General features: G+C 54.4%; 2 protein-coding genes across 6 annotated transcripts; both read right to left on the bottom strand.

The window, feature by feature from the left end:
- Window positions 1-210: 210 nt before the first annotated feature.
- Window positions 211-3,982, bottom strand: IL18BP (interleukin 18 binding protein). Its single transcript, XM_062510823.1, has 7 exons — window positions 3,634-3,982; window positions 3,470-3,550; window positions 3,208-3,273; window positions 2,855-2,984; window positions 2,593-2,719; window positions 614-839; window positions 211-239 (listed from the first exon to the last, which is right to left on the bottom strand). The coding sequence occupies exons 1-7, from the start codon at window positions 3,980-3,982 to the stop codon at window positions 211-213; spliced, it is 1,008 nt and encodes a 335-aa protein (XP_062366807.1).
- Window positions 3,983-4,995: 1,013 nt separating this feature from the next.
- On the bottom strand, window positions 4,996-20,633 carry RNF121 (ring finger protein 121). Of its 5 annotated transcripts, XM_062515380.1 has the most exons (10): window positions 20,424-20,471; window positions 19,344-19,358; window positions 15,606-15,643; window positions 13,202-13,343; window positions 11,625-11,779; window positions 10,995-11,102; window positions 10,446-10,566; window positions 8,313-8,446; window positions 6,627-6,728; window positions 4,996-6,303 (listed from the first exon to the last, which is right to left on the bottom strand). In XM_062515380.1, exons 1-10 carry the CDS (start codon window positions 20,469-20,471, stop codon window positions 6,183-6,185), a joined length of 984 nt encoding a protein of 327 aa, XP_062371364.1. In that variant the 3' UTR covers window positions 4,996-6,182. The 5 variants fall into 5 exon arrangements, with proteins under 5 accessions (XP_062371364.1, XP_062371361.1, XP_062371365.1 ...); XM_062515377.1 differs by lacking the exons at window positions 19,344-19,358; window positions 20,424-20,471 and adding an exon at window positions 20,541-20,633; XM_062515381.1 differs by lacking the exon at window positions 19,344-19,358 and having other exon boundaries at window positions 4,996-6,326; window positions 20,415-20,480.
- Between the last annotated feature and the right edge of the window lie 823 nt (window positions 20,634-21,456).

The following is a 21,456-nucleotide window of genomic DNA, read 5'->3' as shown; positions in this document are numbered from 1 at the left end:
GCTGGCTGAACCACATGAGTGATAAAGTCTTGGGGGTTCACTCTGGCTTGGAAGTAAGGCTGGGGGCCTAGCTGCAGGCTGCCATCCCAGTGTCAAGAGCATTGGCCCCATGGTCCCCCTGCTTTGTCTCTGAACCACCAAGTGTGCTGTGCGCTACTGTGAAGACCTGGGTCCCCAGGGAGACGTATTGCTGCTGACCTGAGCCACAGCCTACACTGTCCTCAGCAGCATGATGGGGACTGGGGCAAGCAGCACATCCCAGGTCAAGAGCACCCTGCACCCAGAGGCTCAGGACATGCTGCTGGCTGGGATCCCAGTGGGATTGCTCCTGGTGGGTGATACAGCAGGGCAGGTCTCAGGTGGTGCCAGCATCAGTGTCTGGGTCAGTGCTGGGACATGTGTTGAGGAGGGGCTCTGCCCTGTGATGCAGCTGGGGTGTTTTCCCCCAGCCTGCCCTGTGTTTTTCAGCAGCCCCTCCCAGGCCCCACGACCCTCCCTGACATGACCTTGTTCCTGCTGCCACACCTCCCCAGCTATTTGCGGAGCAACCAGTTACTTCCCTGTCTGCAGCATTGCAGCATCTGGGGGCTTCCCCCAGGGTGGCTCTGCCCACCATGGAGCATCTGCTGGCCAGGACCCTGGCCACTGCAAGCCCCCCACACCAGCAAGACCTCCACCATCACGGAGATGGTGTTGCATATGGCCCCCACCTTCTTAGCTGCTACTGTGTCCACAGGAACATCCCAATGCCACCAACCCACCCATGCTGGCTGCTCCATCTCCTTCTGGAAAACGGGCACCCTGCCCTTTAGTTGGGATGTCATCTTCATGATGGACACCTGCTACAGTGTCCCTACCAAGGACTTGTTCCATGAGGAGAAGGAGGTCCTCATCCTACTTTCCCAGATGTTTAAGGTTGCTGACATCACCCTCTTCCAGCTGTTTCCAACTGTCCTCAGCACCTACAACTGTGATTTTGGGAGAGGTGATGTCCCTACAGGACAGTCTCTCCCACTTCTGGGCCATGGCGACATGTGGCAGGGAATAGTCTTGTCCCACCAGCTCCACCAGGACAGGGAGGTCTTGATCTTGGTCGTGGGTGGCGGGGAGGAAGGTGTGCCATGGGCCTCGTGCATCTCCAGGCTGCTCTGACCTGTGGTTTGCAGTGGGGTCTGTGGGCAGCACAGCAAAGTGTGACACAGAGTGGCACGGCACGACGCAGTATGGCACGAGATGGCACCCAGCCCTGCCATGCTGTGCAGAGAGGAGTGTGCTGCTGCCATCACACTGCAGCAAGAAGGGGTCAGAGATGGAGGCACCAGCATCACAGGGACAACAGGACAGGAGGGGGGCATGGAGATACCCTCATAGGGTCCTGCATGGCAGGTGCCTGTGCCCAGCTCAGCCTGCCCATAGTGCCACTGCCCCCAGGACATTGGCTGAGCCTGGCAGAGACGTTTGCTGAGTGGCAGCTGTGGTGTCAGGATGCAGCTATGTGTGGGGTCTGAGAGGCTCTCCCAGTAATGGAGGTTGGAATTAACTGGGCTAGGAGGTGCAGCAGGGCTGCCTTGGGCTGGTCCCTGCCCAGGTGTCTGCTCCACTGCTTGCCTTCCCCTGGCTTCTAAGAGTCACTGTGGGGTTGGGGTGTCCCCAGGGGCTCATGTGGCTCCTTGGGCTGAGGGTAGCTCATGGGGGCTGCATCTGGAGGCTTCTTCATCCCCCCATTCCTATCCCTCCCACATTCTGAGCATCTTGAAGTGTGATGCCCATAGCCCAAGGGTTTCTCAAGGGGCTCAGGATCTGGTCCCCCAGCCTGTCCCACAACCAAAGGAGGTCACAGCCCCCACAAGCACCTGAGGGAACAAGAAGGGGGCTGACACCCAAGAGCAGGGGTCCTGCCAGCACAAGATGGTAACGGGGGCTGCCCCATGAAGCAGCAGATGAGACTCAGCAATGCCATGCTGAGGAACAGCCCCAACTCCCCCAGGTGCAGAGAGATGGGTGCATGTTCTGGGGTGCCTGCACCCCAGGGCTTCTCCACCCACCCTCTCTTCCAAGGCAGGACACAGCTGTTGTGCTGGGCAGAACTGGGACTGACTGTGGCTCTCTAGCCCTTTGCCAGGCAGGAAGAGGGTCAGGAATGGATCCTGCCCTTCATGGGCACGAGGGCTACTTCCTCTCCCTCCCTCCTCATCCCACAGGTGCCCTCTACACCCCTGGGCAGCACCATCCCCAGGATGCAGGTGACACTGGGCAGCCTTGCTGTACTTTAATAAACTCTGGGGTCCCAGAGCCAGCTATGGGCAAGGCTGGTTCCAGCCCAGGCAGCGCCCCTGACTCGGCTTGGGGCATCAGGTGCCCCCCTCACAGCAGGCCCAGCACATGTGGGGCCATGCAGTCCCCAAAGCAGGTTACAGAGACGGGCCTCCCTGGAGGTGTCACATGTGTATGCAGTGGTGTGGGGCTGTCAGAGCAGGGAGCTGCACTGCAGGGCACTCACCCAGCACCCAGCATGGGAGCTGCTCCCCCGTCTCAGCCCAGGCCCCCACTCTTCCCAGTGACAGAGGCCAGTGGTGGGGATGGCCACCGCACCTCCCTGGTGTCGACACCGAGGGGACTGAGCACCACGCAGGTGAAGTTGGTGTGCAGGTGCTGGCTGTCGAAGGAGCTGAAGTGCAGATCACGGTGCAGGGCCCATCCCGAGCCCCGCAGCTCCTCTCTGTGGACCCAGCAGGGACCAGTCAGTGCCCACTCCAGACAGGCAGACCCAGGGGCCCTGCCCCAACTGGGGGCCCTGCCCCAAGCAGGACTGCCCCGCTGTCACTGCCCCCAGGCCTCCTGTCCCCATACTCACTGCACTGTCCCCTCATGCACAGCCCCATCCGGGTGCAGGCTCTCCACGAAGGAGCCGTTCTCCAGCCAGTAGAGCAGCGTCAGCTCTGGAAGCCCACTCCACGCCTCGCATGACACAGTCACACTCTCACCTGCAGCCGGAGAGGGCGTGACGGTCAGGGGGGCTGCAAGGGTCCCCAGTGTCCCCCAAGCACAGGCACAGTCCCCTCCCCAACTAAGGGGAACATTCCCCCACCTCATCAGCATCAAAAAGTCTTGGCTGTGGGTGGAGGATTCACCTTGTGTCTGCTGGAGCTGACCCCCAGTGCAGCTTCCTCACCCTTAGGCCCTGCTATGGCCCCGAGGGTCTCTCACCTGGGTGAGGGAGCGCTGCTGGCATCCGCAGGATGGTGATTTTGGGCGGCTGTGAGGCCATGGCATCTGGGGGAGCAGAGAGGGGTGAGCCAGGAGGTCAAGAGTGACACCAAGATCCCACATACCTATAATGGGTGAAGAAGCAGGGCCCCATAGAGGGATGGGGTCACTGCTCATCCCAAGACCCCTGAACAGGTCTCTTGAGGGGCATAGAGCCCAGGGTTGACCATGGGCTTCCCGGCCCCCAGTAATCCCCACTTACCTGTGCAGCAAGCGGCCAGGCCCCAGCAGAGCAAGAGGATCCAGGCAGGGTGTCCCAGGGGCTCTGCAGACAAAAATGGAGCTCAGTGCTGGGCACACAGGGACGCTCCCCATGAGCTTGGGACGGTGCCGTCCTTTCAGCATCCTCCCAGCTGGCCACGGTACCCCCCAGCATGCTCTCCCCAGGTCTACGATCCCGTATCCACCCAGCACCCCCCGAGCCTGGGATAGTCCCGTACCCCCCAGCATCCTCCTCCCGGGGTCCCTCAAGTCGCGGCCGATGCCCCCCAAGGCTGTCCGCGCACCGCTCCCGTACATACGGAGAGGAGAGCCCGCGGCTCAGACACGGGCGGCGCTCGGCACCGCGGAGCTTTATGAGGCAGCTCGGGGAGGGGCGAGAGGCAGCGCCGTGACTCACCGGGAGCCGCCCTTGGCCCCGGCCACGTGGCGCGACGGCACCGCACGGGGACCTCACCTGGACGCTGATGTGCGTCCATGGGTCCTGTGCCGCCATGGCCACACGCCTCCTGTGCTCTGTGTCGCCTGCACCTGGGGATACACATCCCTTCAGCATCCCTCCGCCCCCCCCCCCCCCCCCCCCCCGCCCCACATCTCCCCCCACTCCTGGGGGAGCATCCATGGGTTCCTCAGGGATGGAGTAGAGCCCAGCGGGGCCCCCAGTGTCCAGCACATGGGACTCTCACTGAGCATCACAGGATTCTGAACACGCTGGTTTGCTCCCCGATGCTTTGGGATCAGGGACAAGGCAGGGTCTGCACAGGAGGAAGGTGGGTGAAGCCCTCAGGAGATTATGGCAGTGGCTGGGGGAGCTCTGGTGCTGGCCCCCGAGTGTCCCAGCTGGCGCAGGTCAACAGCTCAGCAGATAGAAACCCACAGAGCTTTAGTTCTTGGCTGCAGGAAGCCATCTCCTGTGTCCCACAGCAGTCCCCCATCCTCAGAGCCAGCTCCTTGACAGCAGACGTGGTTTCAACCCACCAGTTAAAAACCAGGGGCCAGCCCCCACACCCCACTAGTGCCACAGCTGGGACCCAGTGCAGGCACGGCAATAGGGCAGAACCAGCAACCTGAGTCACAGGCCCTGGCAACACTTGGAAAAAAGTCCCTAAACTCCCAGTGAGTTTTGTTATCTGTTCCCAGCAGAGCAGGAAGGTGGTGGGAACAGAAGTGTTATCTTGGAGATCTGGCAAGTTCAATACATTCCCAGCCTCCTGCTGGCATGAGGCCAGTGGCTGCATCCTCCCCACAGCAAACATGGGTGTCCAATGGGCAGTGACAAGCCAGAGGCAGCTCCCATGCCAGTACCCAGCTCTTCTGCCACCTTCCTGCTCCCACCAACACCAACCATCTTAGCTCTGGATGCTACAGGGTGAAAGAGGGAATGCAGATGGGTGCTTGGTCATCATCCACACAGTATCCTTCCCACGGCTGAGATGAAAGGAGGAACCATGACCCTACCCTGCAGCAGGGAAGACGATCAAGAAAAACCCAGGGCCGCATCTCCGTTTCCAGGGCTCTTATTTCGGTGTTTGGCACAACACTGCAATGTGGTTTCACCCAAAAGAAAACTCATGAGGATGCAGCACGATGCTGGGGTTTCCCATGGGGGAACACAGGCCACACAGCACCCACAGCCATGCCACCACTGTGGCCACTTCCCAAATCCCGAGCCAGGAGTTGCCTTGTAGCCCTCCACCGGACCCCAGCACCCTCAGGGAATACGACTCAAGTCTCCACATGCCGAAATATCACCGCTGGCCCTGGGATTGGGGACTTTGCCCCCACCCACTACCAAAATTGAGCCCAAGGCCACTTATACCAGCAGGAATTTGGCATGGCTCCTACCAGCATGGCCAGGAGGATGTCATGGAGTAATGCTGGGCCAGGGAAATGCCAGCACCAGCCCAACCTTCACTCCATCCCTTTTATTCCAGTGCCAAGAGCAATACCCAGTGAGGGCGGACCCGCGCCCTGGGGCGGGGCACCTGCTCTTGGCTGCTCTTGACGTACCATTACCGTCATCTGAAAGGGCACAGAGAGGAACAGCACTGGCCCCACTCCATACCTTGGATGAAACGTCCCCCTGAGCAGTCAGGGGACGCCATTGGACTCCAGGGAGGAACACAGAAAATTTGGGAGCATATAAAAGGGTTCCCCGCGGCAGAGCCCACCATCACCATGCCAGAGAGCAGCTTGGTTGCTGCCGGCATAGCCATGGCACCCAGAGCGGACCTGGCAGCCGGGAGTAGCCAGGAGACCTTCCATCCCCTCTTTCAGGATGCTGGGCTCCAGCCTCTCCTCCACAGCTCCCATAGCCCATCCTCGCTGCCAGCAAGGCTGCTCCAGGGTGCTGGCACTGCAGCTGGAAAACCCTTCTCCCCACAGCCTCCCCTGACACAGTGGCAGGAGGGAGCTGAACAACCCCCCAGCCCAAAGCTCAGCCCAGCAGGGCACTGCAAAGGGCTGGAGAGGGGCAGGGAAAGGGGACAAGCGTCTTTTTTTGGCTGCAATAGAAAGTTTTAAATATGCTCATTAAAATAATTCCTTTTTAAAAAATTCCTCCCCTGGCCCCGGCAGGAGGGGCCCCGATGTTGCTGTCCTTGGGAATGGCCAAGGTCCTGACAGGTGACCGAGCAAAGCCAGCATCCCTGGTGGCAATGTCCTCTCGTGGTTCCGCGGCTCCCCACCGCCTGCCCTTACTCCAGCCCGAGGATGTAGTTGATTCCCTGGACCAGTCCAATGATCACTGGCTGCCAGGCCACCAAGTAGCGCAGCCAGTCCAGCAGCTGCCCGTACATGACATGTGGCCTCTCCCAGCTGGGCAGGAAGGAGTTAAAGAGCTGTGGGGAAATGGATGAGAGGCGTATGGCCCACCCCAGAAGCGACCCAAAGGTGCCCTAAAGCAGGGAGAGAGAACAGAGGTGCCCAGGGAGGGATGGACAAGCACCCAGGGAAGGACAGACATAGGTCCTTATGAAGAGACAGCTGTGGTCAGGCTTGCCTTGGGTTTTGCATGATCTCTGCCACAGCCACACGCTGCAAAGACCTACTCAGGGTGCCAGGCAAGCCTCTCGCCCCTTGTGTGCTCTACCCACTGCTTCCCTTCACAAAGTGCTGGCTCCCAGCAGGAGAAAGGATACGGATTACTGAACATTCTCTTGAGATCCACCTTCTCTTTGCAGTATGGACACGTCTGCTTCTTCCCGACAATGCACCAGCCCCGGATGCAGAACTCATGAAACCTGAGGAGTGGCATGTTAAGGGGAACTGGAAGAAGAGGGGGATACACAGCTCAGTGTGGAGGAAACCACCAAGCCCAAGGAAGTCCCCCCCAGAGCCATTGGAAACATCCCACCATGTGAGGATGGGGCATTGCACAACCACAACCCTTTCCTAGAAGGTGCAACAGCTTCCAGGGACAGCGGAAGGAGCTCATGGGGCAGCAGGATGGAGTCAGGGTGGCAGCATGAAGGCTCTGACCAATGAAGGCCCTGACCAATCCCTGACCAGGGAGATTGAAACTCTTCAGTGATGGTGCCCAAGCACTGGGAAGGTTTGGATAGCCTGGGAGAGCTCTGGGAACTGTATGCATTTTGGAAACCTTCTTCAAAGGCTTCCTTGAGATTAACATTTAAGGAATTTCCCTGTAAGAATCTGACTTACAGGTGCCTGCTATGCTCTGTCACAAGTTTTTGCACAGCCTGGAGAAGTTACAGGAAAACATGAGGTGACTGCAGCTGACTCTGCCACGTACAGAGGTGAGTGAGCATATAAACTTTCCCCAGAATATCTCTGCTGCTCAAACCATGGAAGAATGCCAGGGAGCAGCAACAGCAGTCACCTTCTTGTCAGCCCTGGAGGCACTGGCACAGGAGTGCCCAGAATGCTGTCACCCCCAAGGACTACCAGTAGTACGAACCAGCTCCTCTGGCAGCCACACCACCCTAAGCTGCTGCAGACCCTTGCACAGTGTCAGCCATAAATCTCACCAACAGTTCCCAAGAGCTAAATTTAGGCTCCAAGTTTTGCCAGCATGACCTTTGCTCAGGCCCAGTTTGGAAATCACCTCACAGGCTGTAATGCATACAGTGCCAGAGGACATCCCATCTCCACACTGAATCACCACGGGGAAAAAACCCTGACTCGCCACCCCAGCTGGGGCTGAGCACCAACCAGGACTTCCAGCTTCAAAACCCACTTCCCATCAATCAGCTGACAGGAAGGGCTGAGTGACTCCAGTGTGCTGGAAACCCTGGAGGAGTTCGGGAAAAGGAGGAAGCTGCTGGGCTGTGGCAAGAGCAGGTAGCAACCAGCTATGCTGGACCAGGGGGCTGATTTCATAGGGGGCCAGCAGTGTTTCCCCACAATTCTTCCTTATGGACATTTGGGACCCACTGCAATGTGTTTCTGATGAGGGGCCAGTGTAGCACGGAGCAGGGATGACTCATGTCCTGACCTCACACCATCACTTCCCCCAGAACATCTGCCAGGGGCACTACCAGGCAGATGGGTCATAGCAGATTTGTCAAAAGCAGGCAAAAACTGAGGTGCAGCTCCATGGCTCAGCTGAAGTAGCTGGGGAGGAGAAGGAAGAGAAAACAACCACTCGTGAGTGGTGACAAAGTAATTTCAGGGACACCTCTTCCCATGCCAAGTTAGGGATGACACAGGCACAGATCACATGCAAGTTCAGCTGGACAGCCTCGAGTCCCAGAACAGGCATTTCTTCACCCAGTGCAGGAGAAGCCATGGGGCAGGAGCTCCCTGCTGCCCACCCCAGCATGGGGCCAGTGAGGCAGGGGGCTGGCACCTGCAGAGAAGGATACACGTGGTTGCAGGAGAGGCGGTAGGTGTTCTCAATGATCCCTTCCTCATTGACATCCACGAAGATCTGCTGGCCACAGACGGCACAGACACTGTCGGAGAGGTGCTTGGTGGGCATTCCTGAGGCGCTGTAGAACTGAGCGAGGGCAGAGCAGAGGGAGAGCGGTGACAGTGGCAGGGCACGTGTCCCACACCCGCGGTGGCACAGCTAAGCTCTAAGGAAGGCTGGGGTCAGCGCCCCAGGAGTCCAGCCTTGGCCTTTGGGGCTTAAAAACCTTGTTACAGGTCCGGCTGTGGGAAACAACTACAACAGGACAGCTGCTCAGTGATGTAGTGGCCCATCACACCCCAGCCCCATGCACCCCCGCCCCATGTTGAGGGGCCACCCCTCCTTGCTTCCCAACAGCCAGGTGGGTTTTCAGCTACCTGCCAGGGCTGTGCACCTTGGGCAGAGACTGGGGGAGAGAGCAGGACAAGCTACAGGTCACAGCTTTGACCCAAAATGGCAACTTGGGCTGCTAGTCAGATACAGCCCCCACCTCCAGCACTGTCAGTCCCCGACACTCACTCAGCAAAGTGCAGAGCAGCTACCCCTCTCCATTTCCAAGCCTGCTGGCTCAGCCCAGGCCTGACACAACATGGGGAGTATGGGCACAAAGCCAGGTTCCCACACACTGTAGCTGCAAGGGACACCTCAGGATCACTGCATCAATGAGTGCTCCACCATGCTACCTAAAGCTAAACCATATGAATAAGGGACTCTTTGAGCTCTGGAAGACTTGATGACATGATCATGTCCCTGGGGAGCCTGTTCCCTATGGGTAAATAAACTTTACCCCATGTCCAACCTGATCCCCTGATTCAGCTTCACTCCATTTCCTCATGGCTTATTGCTGAACAATCACCTCCCCTGGCCACACAGTGATGTTGGGTCTGATGCACCCCAGACACAGCTGGCCCCTTTTACCTGCCAGGACACACTACTGACTCATATTCAACTTGCTGTCAACCCAAACTCCCTAATCCCTTTTCAAAACTCTCTCCAGACTCTTGTTCCCAAATTTGTACCTATAACCAGGATTACACCATCCCAGGTGGGGAATCTGCCACATGCCCCTGTTAAATTTCACATAGCTGGTGCTTGCCCAGCTCTCATCTTTGCAGCTCTCTCACCAAGGAGGTCACAGCTCCTCCTGGTTTAGTATCATCACCAAAACATGTCTCTGGCAGAGCCCTGGCACAGCTTTGCTCTGAGCATCCAACAGAGCCCTGAGAATCTAAGAGAGACCTGAGCTGTGCCAAGGTGTCCTAGTGTGGCAGGCCAGGGGCTGGAGCAGAATCTCAAGGAGCAGCAGCAGAAAGGTCAGAAAGAAGGAAACATGAAATCCAAGACTGTAAACAGCTGCTGAAAAGAAGAAACATGACCTACTCCACTGGTGTCCTAGGTCATGTATTTTTGTTGGAGTGGGTTATTTTGATACCAGGTGAGTGCGTTGCAGATTTCAGGCCACAGATTTGTGTGTCCTCTGTCCACAGGAACAGCTAAAGTTGCAGCAGGTACAAGGAAGGAAGCAAGCCCACAGTGTGAATCCCTCCCTAGTGGCTGCAGGTCACAAGTAAATGCAAGCACAGCAGTGTCAGAAATGGGAGTGTTCACTGGCACTGGAGACTTTAAAGGCCCAGCAAAAGCAATTATTTGTCAGTTTAGCAGGGCTAAACAGATCATTCCACTTCTCCATAGAATCAGAGAATAGCTTGGGTTAGAAGGGACTTTGAAGATCACCCAGTTCCAACCTCCTTCCATGGTCCGGGACACCTTGCACTAATCGAAGTTGCTACAAACCCCATCCAATCTGGCCTGAAACACTTCTAGGGGATGGGGAGCCGCAGCTTCTCTGGGAAATCTGTGCCCTCACAGGCAAAGAACTTCTTGTCCTAGAGATGGGACTCCTCACAAGCTGTGCTCTTCAGGAAGGATTTCAGAGAAACTCTTGTTACATTATATCCACAGACCCTTCCTTGAGAGGGAAATTCCCATTTGAGGGAAGCTAAAGCTGCTGCTGAGACCAACATGTTTAAAGTCCCCTGATATGGGGCACAACTCTGGCCTGGAGGACAGTCCATCATGAACTCACCCCGATGGTTGAGGCCATGTAATCTGCACACATCTCAGCAAAGTCCCGTTCCAGCACTCCGTAGTAAAGACCATAGAAGAGGAGGGAAATGCCAAAGTCCATTGCATCTTCTGGTTTGATTCTACAACAGAAAAACCATCAACAAGGTTTTTTTGAGGGCAAAGCCACTCTAACAATATTCCAGATAACATATTATTCCAGAGAAGTAGTCAACCTCTCCAACGACGAAGGCAGTTTGGGCTAGAGTCCTCTGCCACCACCCATGGACTAGCTGCTTCCTGCAGTACAGCAAAAGAAAAAAAAGCCACTGCTGCCCCCAGGCTGGATACTATAGAGCTGCCAACAAGTGAGCTGGAAGGAGGGCTCTCCAGAAACCCACACCAGTTCAGGTACCAGTACCTCACCTGTGACCCTCCCAGGAGTGAAAGGGCCCAACATTCTCTTTGGCCCCATTAATCAGATTGCCAAGTAAACTGCTTTTCCAGAGTAACAGCCTGAGGTGTATTCCATCCCATCGCCCCAGGAGTGAGAGCTGAAATATTCACTCACCTGAATAATAAGTTAAGACCAAAAAGCGTAAACATGACAGCCATGTACCCCACAATCCCAGTAGCATAGCTGATCTTGTATATTAGCAGAAACCATTTATAAACCAGCCTGTAAAGAATGAAAACAATGAGTTTAATGACTTCATTTTTTCCTCAATGAAAGTGTGCAAATCATCTGAAGAGTTTTTGTACACCTATTGTACACCTATTGTGTAACAGGAGTTACACACCTATTGTGCTTTGGCAGATGCTTCACCTACCCCTACACATGGGCAAGATTTCTAATTTACATTTCTAATTCAACCTATCACAGGCTGCTCACAGTCTTGACTTCCAAACTAGAACCCTCATGATCTCCAAAGGCCTAAGGAAGCATGCTGCATGCTGGGAATGACTTGGGTGAGGACACCAGCCCCATCTGGAATCCACCCTTCCACCCTCCACCCAGGTAGCAGGTATATTGGGCTGGCTGCCAGCAGCCAGTTAAGTGATTTACGCCCTTTCACACATGCAGGGCTCTCACACTCTCAGGGTGTTTCCATGCTACACATCTGTAGCAGGGAAACTGGAAAGAGATCCTTGGAATGATTACCCTGAGGCTGGGGAATTTCCCCAAGAACAGCAGACTAACCTGGGTGTTGTCTGTACCAGAGGCTTTCGAGTTGCCCGGAAGGTGACAAAAGCTGTGACTGCTGAAAAGAGCACCCAGATCACCAGGAACCGCCACCAGTTCAGCTTGATAGTGAAATACAGAGGCACTACCCACATCTGGAAGAGGGTCACCATCTGAAGGAACAGAGGAAAGGCATTTGGAGCTGGTTCTCTGCTTCTCAGACATCAGAAACACCCTGTCAGCCATGGCAGCGATTCGCCTGCCTGCATCAAATGGTCCTGAATTGCACCAAGAACCTGGGGAGGTTTGACCTGTGGCACCTAGAGAAGAGCTCAAAGCTCAGCACACAAGTCAGATAGGGAGTAACTGAGGGAGCTGGGGAGGGTCAGCCTGGAGAAAAGGAAGCTCAGGGAGCACCTTCCTGCTCTCTGCATCTACCTGAAAAGAGGCTATAGAAAAAGAAAGAGGCTATAGAAAAGAGCCCCCCAAGTGGGGCTCGGTCTGTGCTCCCAGGTAACAAGTGACAGGACATTAGGGAAAGTTTTGTAAGAAAAGGTTAAGGTTGCATATTGGGAAAATTTCTTCCCAGAAAGGGTGGTGAAATCCTGGCACAGGCTGCCAGGGGCAGTGATGGAGTCACCATCACTGGAGGGATTTAAAAGCTACGTGGACATGACACTTGGGAACATGGTTTAGTGCAGGGCTAAGCAATGCAGAAGAAACAGTTGGACTCAATGTTCTCAGAGGGCTTTTCCAACCCAAACAGTTCTGTGATTTTGTGAGGGAGTCAGAGGCAGCAGCCATGTGATTTTTGGTACCACAGGGCACAGCTGGCAGGAGAACACAGAGGAGATCATCTCCAAAGGAATGTATAGAAGATGATCCACACAACTAATTGTTATAAGGCCGCTGCATAAACCTTCACCTTCCCAGGGTCCCAACACTGTAACCACAGACAGGTATTACACATGGCAAGAAGGTTTTGGCTCTCCTCTGCACTACAGCCCATTCTCAAAAGGATCTACAGCTGTGCAGCTGAGCTCCCACAGTGCTGCTGGAGGGAAACAGGCAAACAGGTTTGGTTTAAAGTTCACAGAGGACTACAGGTACTACCGGGAAACATTAAATCAATATTATTATTATTATTACAAGGAAGTCAGAGTGAAGCTGCCTCAGGTAACTAACAGACCCAGACAAGCTGGTGGCATCAGCAAGTGGCAGGGCTGCTTGGCAGAATGCTGCAGGAACCATCAAACCCAGGCTGCCAGCAACAAGAAACCTCTATTGCTTCCAAGGAAGCACCCACAAAATGCAGCTTCCCTCAGGACAACCCCCAGGATCTGCTTGTCCATCCCCGATACCAAAGCACTACGTCACACCGAGTTATTTGCATCACTTCCAACAGAAACCTGAGGCCTTCAGGTTCAGCCATCCTCATCCCCAGCTAGAATCCCCCATGTGCTGGGAGAAACAAGGATATGCTGGCAAAACAAAGCAATCACAACACTAGACAATAGGAAAACCAGGAACACTTTTCTCATCAGTGAAAGAAGGGCATTGCTCAACACTGACATCCAGCTGTGGGGGTAACTTACATTGTAGGAGCGAGGGTGCCGCTGCTTCCACTGAACCAGGAGGAGCTGTGCCACCACAAGTGTGGCAATGAGGATGAGGACCATTTCGGCGTGCATCGCCTCGTGCCCACGGTGCTTGGCATGCATCCGTACGTGCTCCACCCTGCAACAAGCAGGAAAAGGCGCCTGAAGAGCACACTGGCACAGACTGCAAACACCTCAGGAGAGCCAGGAAGACCAGATGGAAAAACAGCACTGTGTTTGTGAACAATCCAGAGTGGAAGGAACAAAAGGCTGCTCTAGGACCAGCTCATTTCTATGCTGTGAAAGCCAAGAACAACACTTTGCTCATCTGAGCATGAAGGAGGTGGAGAACTCCCACTGACGTACCTGGGCTAATGAACATGGAGTGCAGAGTCAACGTAACTCACAATCCCAGAATGGGCAAGGTTAGAAGGGACCACCTGTCGGGTCACCTCTCTCAATCTTCCTGATCAAGCAGCATCCTTCTAGAGCACATTGCAACTGTTTGACCCAGTGTGTGTGCTAATTCTTAATACCAAACCCTCAGCTCAGTGTTGGAACCACTAACACTGTTCTCCCTCTTGTCCAACAAGGGAAAGGCTGGAAGGGTCAGGGTGGAGAGTGGGGAGAACAGCTGACATCTGGCAAAACCCCCAAACCCCAGCAAATTGCTTCTCTCCACCCTGAACATTCTGGAACAAATGATTTCCAGACTGATACTTGCCAGATACCTGGGGTTTCTTTGCCCAGTTTGTGCTGTTTGAGCAAAAAACAAGGTGGAATTAAGAGCTGTGACATCCTTATGTCTTGGTCTCTAGGTGATAATACTGTCCAAGAAGTTAGAGGAATCAAAAAATCCAAACCTAACAAATATGCCAAAGTCTCTGACTTTAAGTTATTCTCTAGAAACTAACACAGAATCACAAAATCAGGTCGGAAGGCATCACAGTGAGTTATCTGTTCCAACCTCCCTGCTCAGGCAAGATTATCCTAGAGCACACAGAACAAGATTGCATCCAGATGGTTCTGCAATATCTCCAGTGAGGGGACTCCACACCCTTTCTGAGCAATCTGTTCTAGTGCTCAGTTGCTACACAGGAAAGAAGTTCTTCCTCATGTTCAGGTGAAGAAAGAAGTTCTTCCTCATGTTCAGAAGAATATGCATCCATTTCTAACTGTGGTCTCTTGTCCCATTGCTGGGCACCACAGAGCAGAGCCTGGTCCATGCTCTGACCCCTCCCTGCAGGCACTGACAGACATTGATGAGGTTCTCTCTCAGCTGTCTCTCCTTGAAGCTGAACAGCCCCAGCTCCCTCAGCCTTTCCTCTTAAGAGAAATGCTCCAGTCCTTTAATCATCTCTGTAACCTCCACTGGACCCACTCCAGGAGCTCCATGCCTCTCTTGTCCAGAGGAGCCCAAAACTGGAAACGGCACTCCAGAGGTGTCTCCCCAGGGATGAGCAGAGGGGCAGGATCACCTCCTTTGATTTGCTGGCAATGCTATTCCCAGTGCATCCCAGGATCCCATTGACCTCCTTGGCCCACAGGGCACTGCTGGCTCAGGGACAGCTTGTTGACCACCAGGACCCTGAGGCCCTTCTCCATAGAGCTGCTCTAGCAAGTCAGCCCCCAGCCTGTGCTGGTGCAATACTGAGAGTCCAGTCTGATTGTGATTTTCAATAAGCATCTGGATTCAACTGCTTTGGCTAAGGGAAAAAGAGGAATTTTTCAGACCCCTTACTGTAAGACAGACACTGAAGGGCTGGAGGGTGTCCAGAGAAGGGTAAAAGAGCTGGAGAAGGGTCAAGAACATAACTCTGGTGAGGAATGGCTGAGAGAGCTGGAGGTGCTCAGCTTGGACAAAAGAGGCTTGAGGAGGATCCTCTTGCTCTCTAGAAGGCCCTGACATGTGGGGCTGGGCTTGTCTTCCAGGTAACAAGTGACAGGACAAGAGAAAATGCCCTCAGGTTGTGCCAGGGGAAGTTTAGGATGGATACTGGGAAAATTTCTACACAGAAAGAGCTGTCCAGCCCAGTCACAGGCTGCCCAGGGCAGTGGTGCAGTCCCCATCCCTGAAGGGATTGAACAGACATGTAGATGTGGTATCTGGGGACATGGTTTGGTTTCCCCCAGTGACCTCAGCAGTGCTGGGGGCATGGTTGGACTCTATGATCTCAGAGGGCTTCTGCCACCTAAACTACTCTGCAATTCTATATTTAGCAGCAGTTTAAAATAAAACAAATTATTATTGCCTTTTAAGACAGTTCATACTTCCCCAACGTGAAAAAATGGTGACCCTTTCCTGCTTCACTGTGATCACAGGCTGTGCTGCTGCTAGCTCTGGTCAGTAGCAGGAGCTCAATTGAGCTGTATGCTCTGAATCAGCTCCCAAAACACTCACCTCCATCTCTCCTCTGGGGACAAGTGTGAAAGATCGACCTAGGGAGAAAAAAAAAAAAAAACACCCATGAAATCAGCTGCTGTGAAACTCTGCATTAGATGCTTTAAGTAAGAAACCTCAACATGCCCACAGTGCTAGCACAGCCCAGAGCTGTCCTTCATCCTCCTGGGAAGAACAGCGACTCTCCCTGCTCCTCTGCCACTTACACTCCCATATTTTATGGGAGCTGAGGCTCTGTCCACCATCCCATGTGACCAGAACCAGAGAATTGGCTTAAATTCCACATTCACAACCCAGCCAGGTGTCTCAGGGCGCAGAGTGGTGATCCCAGTGAAGCCAATGCTCCTACCAGTGGTAGGAGTCCAAAATGCCACTAGGCTGCAGGACAGGGGGCAGTATGTCACAAACCAGGAACAAGTCAGCGCCAATGAGATTTCAAAATCACAGTAAAAGAAAGATTTAGGCCTTGCTTTGCTGAGATAACTGGAAATTCCTCCCAAACATCACAGTCAGGAGCTACCAAGAGCAAGGGGACCTGCTGTTATTAGTGATGACTGACAATGGATATTTGTATCCTATCTTCTCCAGTAAGATTCACAAAAAGTGGGAATACTCTCACTTCTGGACAGGGTAGGAGTAAAGGGGAGTTTTAACGCTGCGTTTCTGCTTTCACCTGGAGCTTTATGTAGAATCCTAGAACGCTTTGAGTTGGAGAGACCTTAAAGCTCATTTTACTCCAACCCTCCTCCTGTGGGGACACCTCCACTAGACCAGGCTGCTCCAAGCACCATCCAACCTGGCCTTGAACACCTCCAGGGATGGGGAGTTCACAGCTTCTCTGGGCAAAACCTTCCCTCAATACCTTCACCTAATTGCTGAGGAGCCTCCAGCACCAGTCGTGTCCCCACATGGGCTCAGTGACCAGGCAGCACACCCTGACCCACGGCACTGGGGAAGGAATCCCACAGCTCTTCCCATCACCTTTTCTTGGCAAGACACAAACTCAGATTCAATCAAGAGCAGCTCATCTGGGCTGGGAACATACAAAAACATGTGGGGTTTACAAATCCTCACAGTGCTGGAGACACTCCAATATTGCTGAGGTGCTGGAAATGAAGGCTAGAAACAAGCCATAGCACAGACTGTTATCACTCTTTCCTGCACACACTGGAGAGGTGTAACAGGAACAAGCTCTACCTCACCCCACTGGTACAGGGCCACAGGCTTGGATCCAACCTTTATGCTGGGGCTCTCCCCAGGCTGGTGCAGCAGTCACCTCACCTGCCTGGTCACCAGCACACAGGTGTCTCCCAGGCAGCAGCTCTGATCAGGGGCTCAGCACAGCTGCCTCCTTTCCTCTGTGGCACCTAATTATTCCCCAGGGTGAGCAGGCAGGGAAGAACACACCACAGCAATGCGTATGCCTGATGTGGAACATCTGCTGAGCTTCTCCCCAGAGCAACACCTGCGAGAAAATCAGCCCTTGAGAATCAAGTCCTGTAGAAACTCTTCAGGACTTATATACAAAATCTAAAGCTATGAAATTCCTTGTTGGAGCTCGCTGGCTTGTTGGCTGGTGAGAAGCCAAGGGAAGGGGGTGACAACCTGACACCAAGAAGGGTGTTTGTATTGACCAAATTCCTCAAGCACCTCTGTTCCTAAAGCAGCCATGTCCAGATCCATTTGCTCAGCAGCTGTGATGTAATTTGGAGCAAGAACTGCTCCAAATAAACAGGAAAATAAAGGAGAATTTAAAATGTTTGCTAGTCACTGCGCACAGGAGAAGCTGAGAAACCCCTAGTGCTTGTTGGCTCCAGCACAGGAAGCTGGTCAATCCCTCTACAAGCTCTGGGAGTCGCCTGGGTGCTCCCACTGCTTCCCCCCACGAGACCCCCACTCCTCCCAGGCTCTGCCCCCACCCTTGCTGGATGAAGATGTTTGACAAGCACCTTCCAAGCACAGCAATAATCTTCATTTCTTTACAGTTAACTCCTCTTTACCACACCAGCAGCCACTCCATCCACAGTGTCAGTCCCATCTTAGAGACTGGGATATTTACCAGCCTCTTTTCTTCAGCAACTTCCTTGAATCTCCAAACTCTTCCAGCAACTGGATTCAAGCTGCCTCAGCCCCAAACCCTGTGGAAATACTGCTGGCATTGCTCAGAGCAGGCTTCTCCCGAGCCACGCTCCCAAGCCAACCAGGGATCCATGGCCCTGGACACAATTTTCTCCCAATTACAAGGACTGAGCTTCAACAGATTCCCCAGAGCTCCAAGCTCCTGAAATAACTTTATTAAGGGGAGGCCAAGATGTGACAGAAGGGATGTTGGGAGGGATCTGATGACTGTCAGACAGGATTTGGCAGAGCAGCCACCCTGAGTCAGACCTTCCAGTTAACCCCTCCTTGCTCTGCACACTCTCTCAGCACAGAAGTTTGTGTTAGGGCTAAAAATGTACAGAAATGGTGAAGGAAGCACCTGCTTTGCTAGCATTCATTCCACTTCTAGTTTGGGGCTGACTGATTTTAACATGCAGTTTTTGAGTCTTTTTGGGTCTCTTTCTAACCCCAACAGCTAGGTAGAAGAACCTCTAAACCTCCCTTTACCAAGAAGGGTTTGACAAGAACATTTCGGGTGACTGAAGCAGCTGAAGATCAGCTCTACCAGGTGTTGAGCACCACCCTACCCCTGTTCCAGCACCCTCCAGCTGCTAAAACCTACACCAACACAGGACCCAGTGTGCAACCAACTAAAGCTCTCAGACAAACTTTTTGTTTAAAAAAAAAAAATTAAGAACAATTCTTCTGCTCTCTGTCTCCTCTGTAATTCATGATCCTCTCAAAAACCTGAGCCTCCTCCGGGTCATGACTAGGAGAAACTGGATATCTAGGGCTAAAGTCTAATCCTCTCCTCAGATGTGGTATCATGGCCTTTGGAAGAACCTTGTGCCACTCCCTGGCTTTCTGCAGAGGATGATGCCCCAAACCTCGACAAACATGTGATTCCCACCACTGGGACAGCCACAGAACAACCCCCTCCAGGAAAACACAAAGGCTGTTGATAAGGTTAACACCAAAGCTGGAGCCACATGGTCCTCATAGCCCAGGGAGCTGGGAGGATCTCTGGACAAACATACACACCACTGTAAGCTGGCTGTAATCTACTTATGCTCTAAATCTCCAAAGGGGGCAAGAAGAACGCCTTGAGGATGGAGAATAAGCAGCTGCTGATTTCAGTTCAAAGCTCCAGAGCGACCGACAGCTCCAATCTCACCTTTCCCATTGCCCCAACCTCAGTCTTTGTCTCCCAGCATCTACCAGGAATAACCTGAAATAAGGGGAAGATAAACCTCCACAGCACTGTAAGTCCAACCAAGGCAGGTTGGGACGAGACATATTCTTTAGTGGAAGTCTGAAGAGGTTTTGGAATCTCAGTTCTGCTCTTTTTCTGCTCATAAGACACAGCAACGAGGAGTGGGGAGTGGAAATGTCCCAACTGATCAAATATTTGCATATCTGGAAATTAAACCTTAGCCTCCCCACAACCAGAGCCAGGGCCATGGGACACTTGGCTTTATTCTGGTGGAATGTTAAACTGCTTTCAGATCCCCACCATGAGTGGCTCATCAGCAACCTGCTCTGCCCAAAGAGCTGCCAAGACCTCAGGATAACACAAGCAGATAGGTTTTGTAACCACAATTTGTGGAATCACAGGGATAAGCACAGTCCTATATGCACCTCCTCATTCGCTGCCTCCTTGTGATGCCCTCTCTGCCAGCCCCTGATAGAATGAAAAGTGGGAATTTCACTTCTGAGGATCAGACATTTAGATCTTCCACTTTTTTACATACAAAGTCACCAAGGAGTATCTCAAAATAAAACCAGTAGCAACTCAAGAGTGACTGATCTGTGGTTTAATCCTCCCGTCACCTCACTGCACCACTCTCTGGCAGCAACACAGGGCACAAGGAAGAGGTACAAGCTCCCAGAGCTCACCTATACACTACGGAATCTCCACAACTTGGCCCTGACAAGAATCTTTCCCTAAACAACCATCAGCATCTGACAATGTTTAAGACACATCACGAATTCTTGAGGAAAGGCACAGAAAAATACCTGATTGTACCAGCTAAGTGACTAATGACCCCTATGTTGCTGCTCCCAAAGTGCAGACAGGATGGAACCAGGATCTCCTGGTTCTCTACAAGCGGAAGAAAAACTCCCAGGCATGAAGCACAGGGGACGGTGAAGAGCCAATGCAAAGCCCAGGCCAGAAGTTCCAGAAAGTGGCACACACACCGTGACAGACGCACACACCCTGCTTCCAATTCCATCTTTCCAGACAGATTTTTTTCCCCCAGTTTTGTAGCTTTTCATTCCCAGGAACATTTAAAAGCCAGCATGGGAACAACATCTGAGCCTCCATCCCTGCCCTCCTGCCCCAGGGACCGCACTGTCCCATGCCCCACGGGCCCTCCGAAGCTCCCAGTGCCACCCTGCCCCAGGACCCTCAATGTCTTCCCACACCAAGGATCTCCTTCAGTTCTAACGCTCCCCACACCTACGTGTCCCAAAAGCCTACAAGCTCAGAGTGACCCAGAGCCGCCGCCGTCCCATTCCAGGGATCCTCCAAGATCCTCAGCGCACATCCCTACCCCGCTCCCCCGGACCCCGTGTCCCCCAGGCCTCACGTCCGCTGCGACTCCCCTTCACAGAACACCCCACAGCACTGAAGCACCCTACCCCGCAGTCCGTCCCCACCTCCCCTGCCCTACCCGGTTCCCCCTAGCCCGGCCCCGTCCCCCGCACCTCCTCCACCTCACGCTCAACGGGGCCGCCAACCTCCACCTCCAGCACAGCCGCCATCTTGCCCCACCCCCCCAGCGGCCAACTCCTTCCGCCACCGTCCACCAATCACCGGGCAAGCTGCCGCACCTCGGGCCAATCGCTGGGCGCGGCGCTGCCCCGGCGGCCAATCAGGAGAGGGGGGGAGCGGAACAGCTGCCAGACGCGCCACTTCGGGCGCATACAGCCGGTGAGCTGTCACGGCTGGGCACTGCCTCCCCTTTCTAGGCCCGCAGCGGGGCGCGTAGCCCGCACCGCCAGCACCGGCCGCCTCGCACCGCACCGCCGGCAGTGTCGGTGCTGCTGGGCCGCCGCCCTGTCCCCGCCCGCCCCTTTCCGCCCCCGCCTCGCGCTGTTCCGGAAAGGGCGCAGATGGCTCCTGAGCTCCGCCCGTGCGGGGCCGTAGCGCGGCGTTGCCCGCGGGCCGTGTGTCCCGTCAGGCACCGCGGCGGGCCCGGGCCGGGGACTGAAGCGGAGCGCGGTCGGGAGCGGCGGTCAGGGGTCACGTGACCGGGGCGGCGGGAGATTCGGGGTCGGTGCGATTGGGACCGGGAGTGAATGGAGAGCACTGGGGTGAAGCACTGGGCTGGGAAATGGAGAGGCTGCGGGGCAGAGCCACGGGTTTAATAGGGCTGGGAAAGTGGGGAAGGACTGGGGGACGGGGTTATAGCGATAGCAGAGTAACCCTGGGGCGTTGTTTGTGGGTCTGGGAACCTGGGCCGTGGAGCTGAGGGGAGATGTGGGTAAGGACTTGAGGGCACTCGAGAATAGGGCTGGGCCTTGTGGGCTGGATGTGGATGCCACCCGGGTGGCACAACGGGGTTTGTGGGGTGAGCTGGGGGCACAGGGCTGGCTGTGGGATGGGGGATGGTGAGTTAGGTATGGGGGTTACTGCTGGGACAGTAACCGGGGGGGTGGTGGGGCAGGTCTGAGCGGCACCGAGGCGGTGGGATGGGATTGGGGAGCTGCTGAATGGTTCCAGAGCCAGGAGATGCCCAAGCTCGTC

The sequence above is a fragment of the Cinclus cinclus genome, chromosome 2, assembly GCF_963662255.1.
Source record: "Cinclus cinclus chromosome 2, bCinCin1.1, whole genome shotgun sequence".
In the NCBI taxonomy this organism is placed as follows: Eukaryota; Metazoa; Chordata; class Aves; order Passeriformes; family Cinclidae; genus Cinclus; species Cinclus cinclus.
The sequence above is the reverse complement of the archived record's forward strand: the minus strand, read 5'-3'. Positions and strand labels throughout refer to the sequence as shown.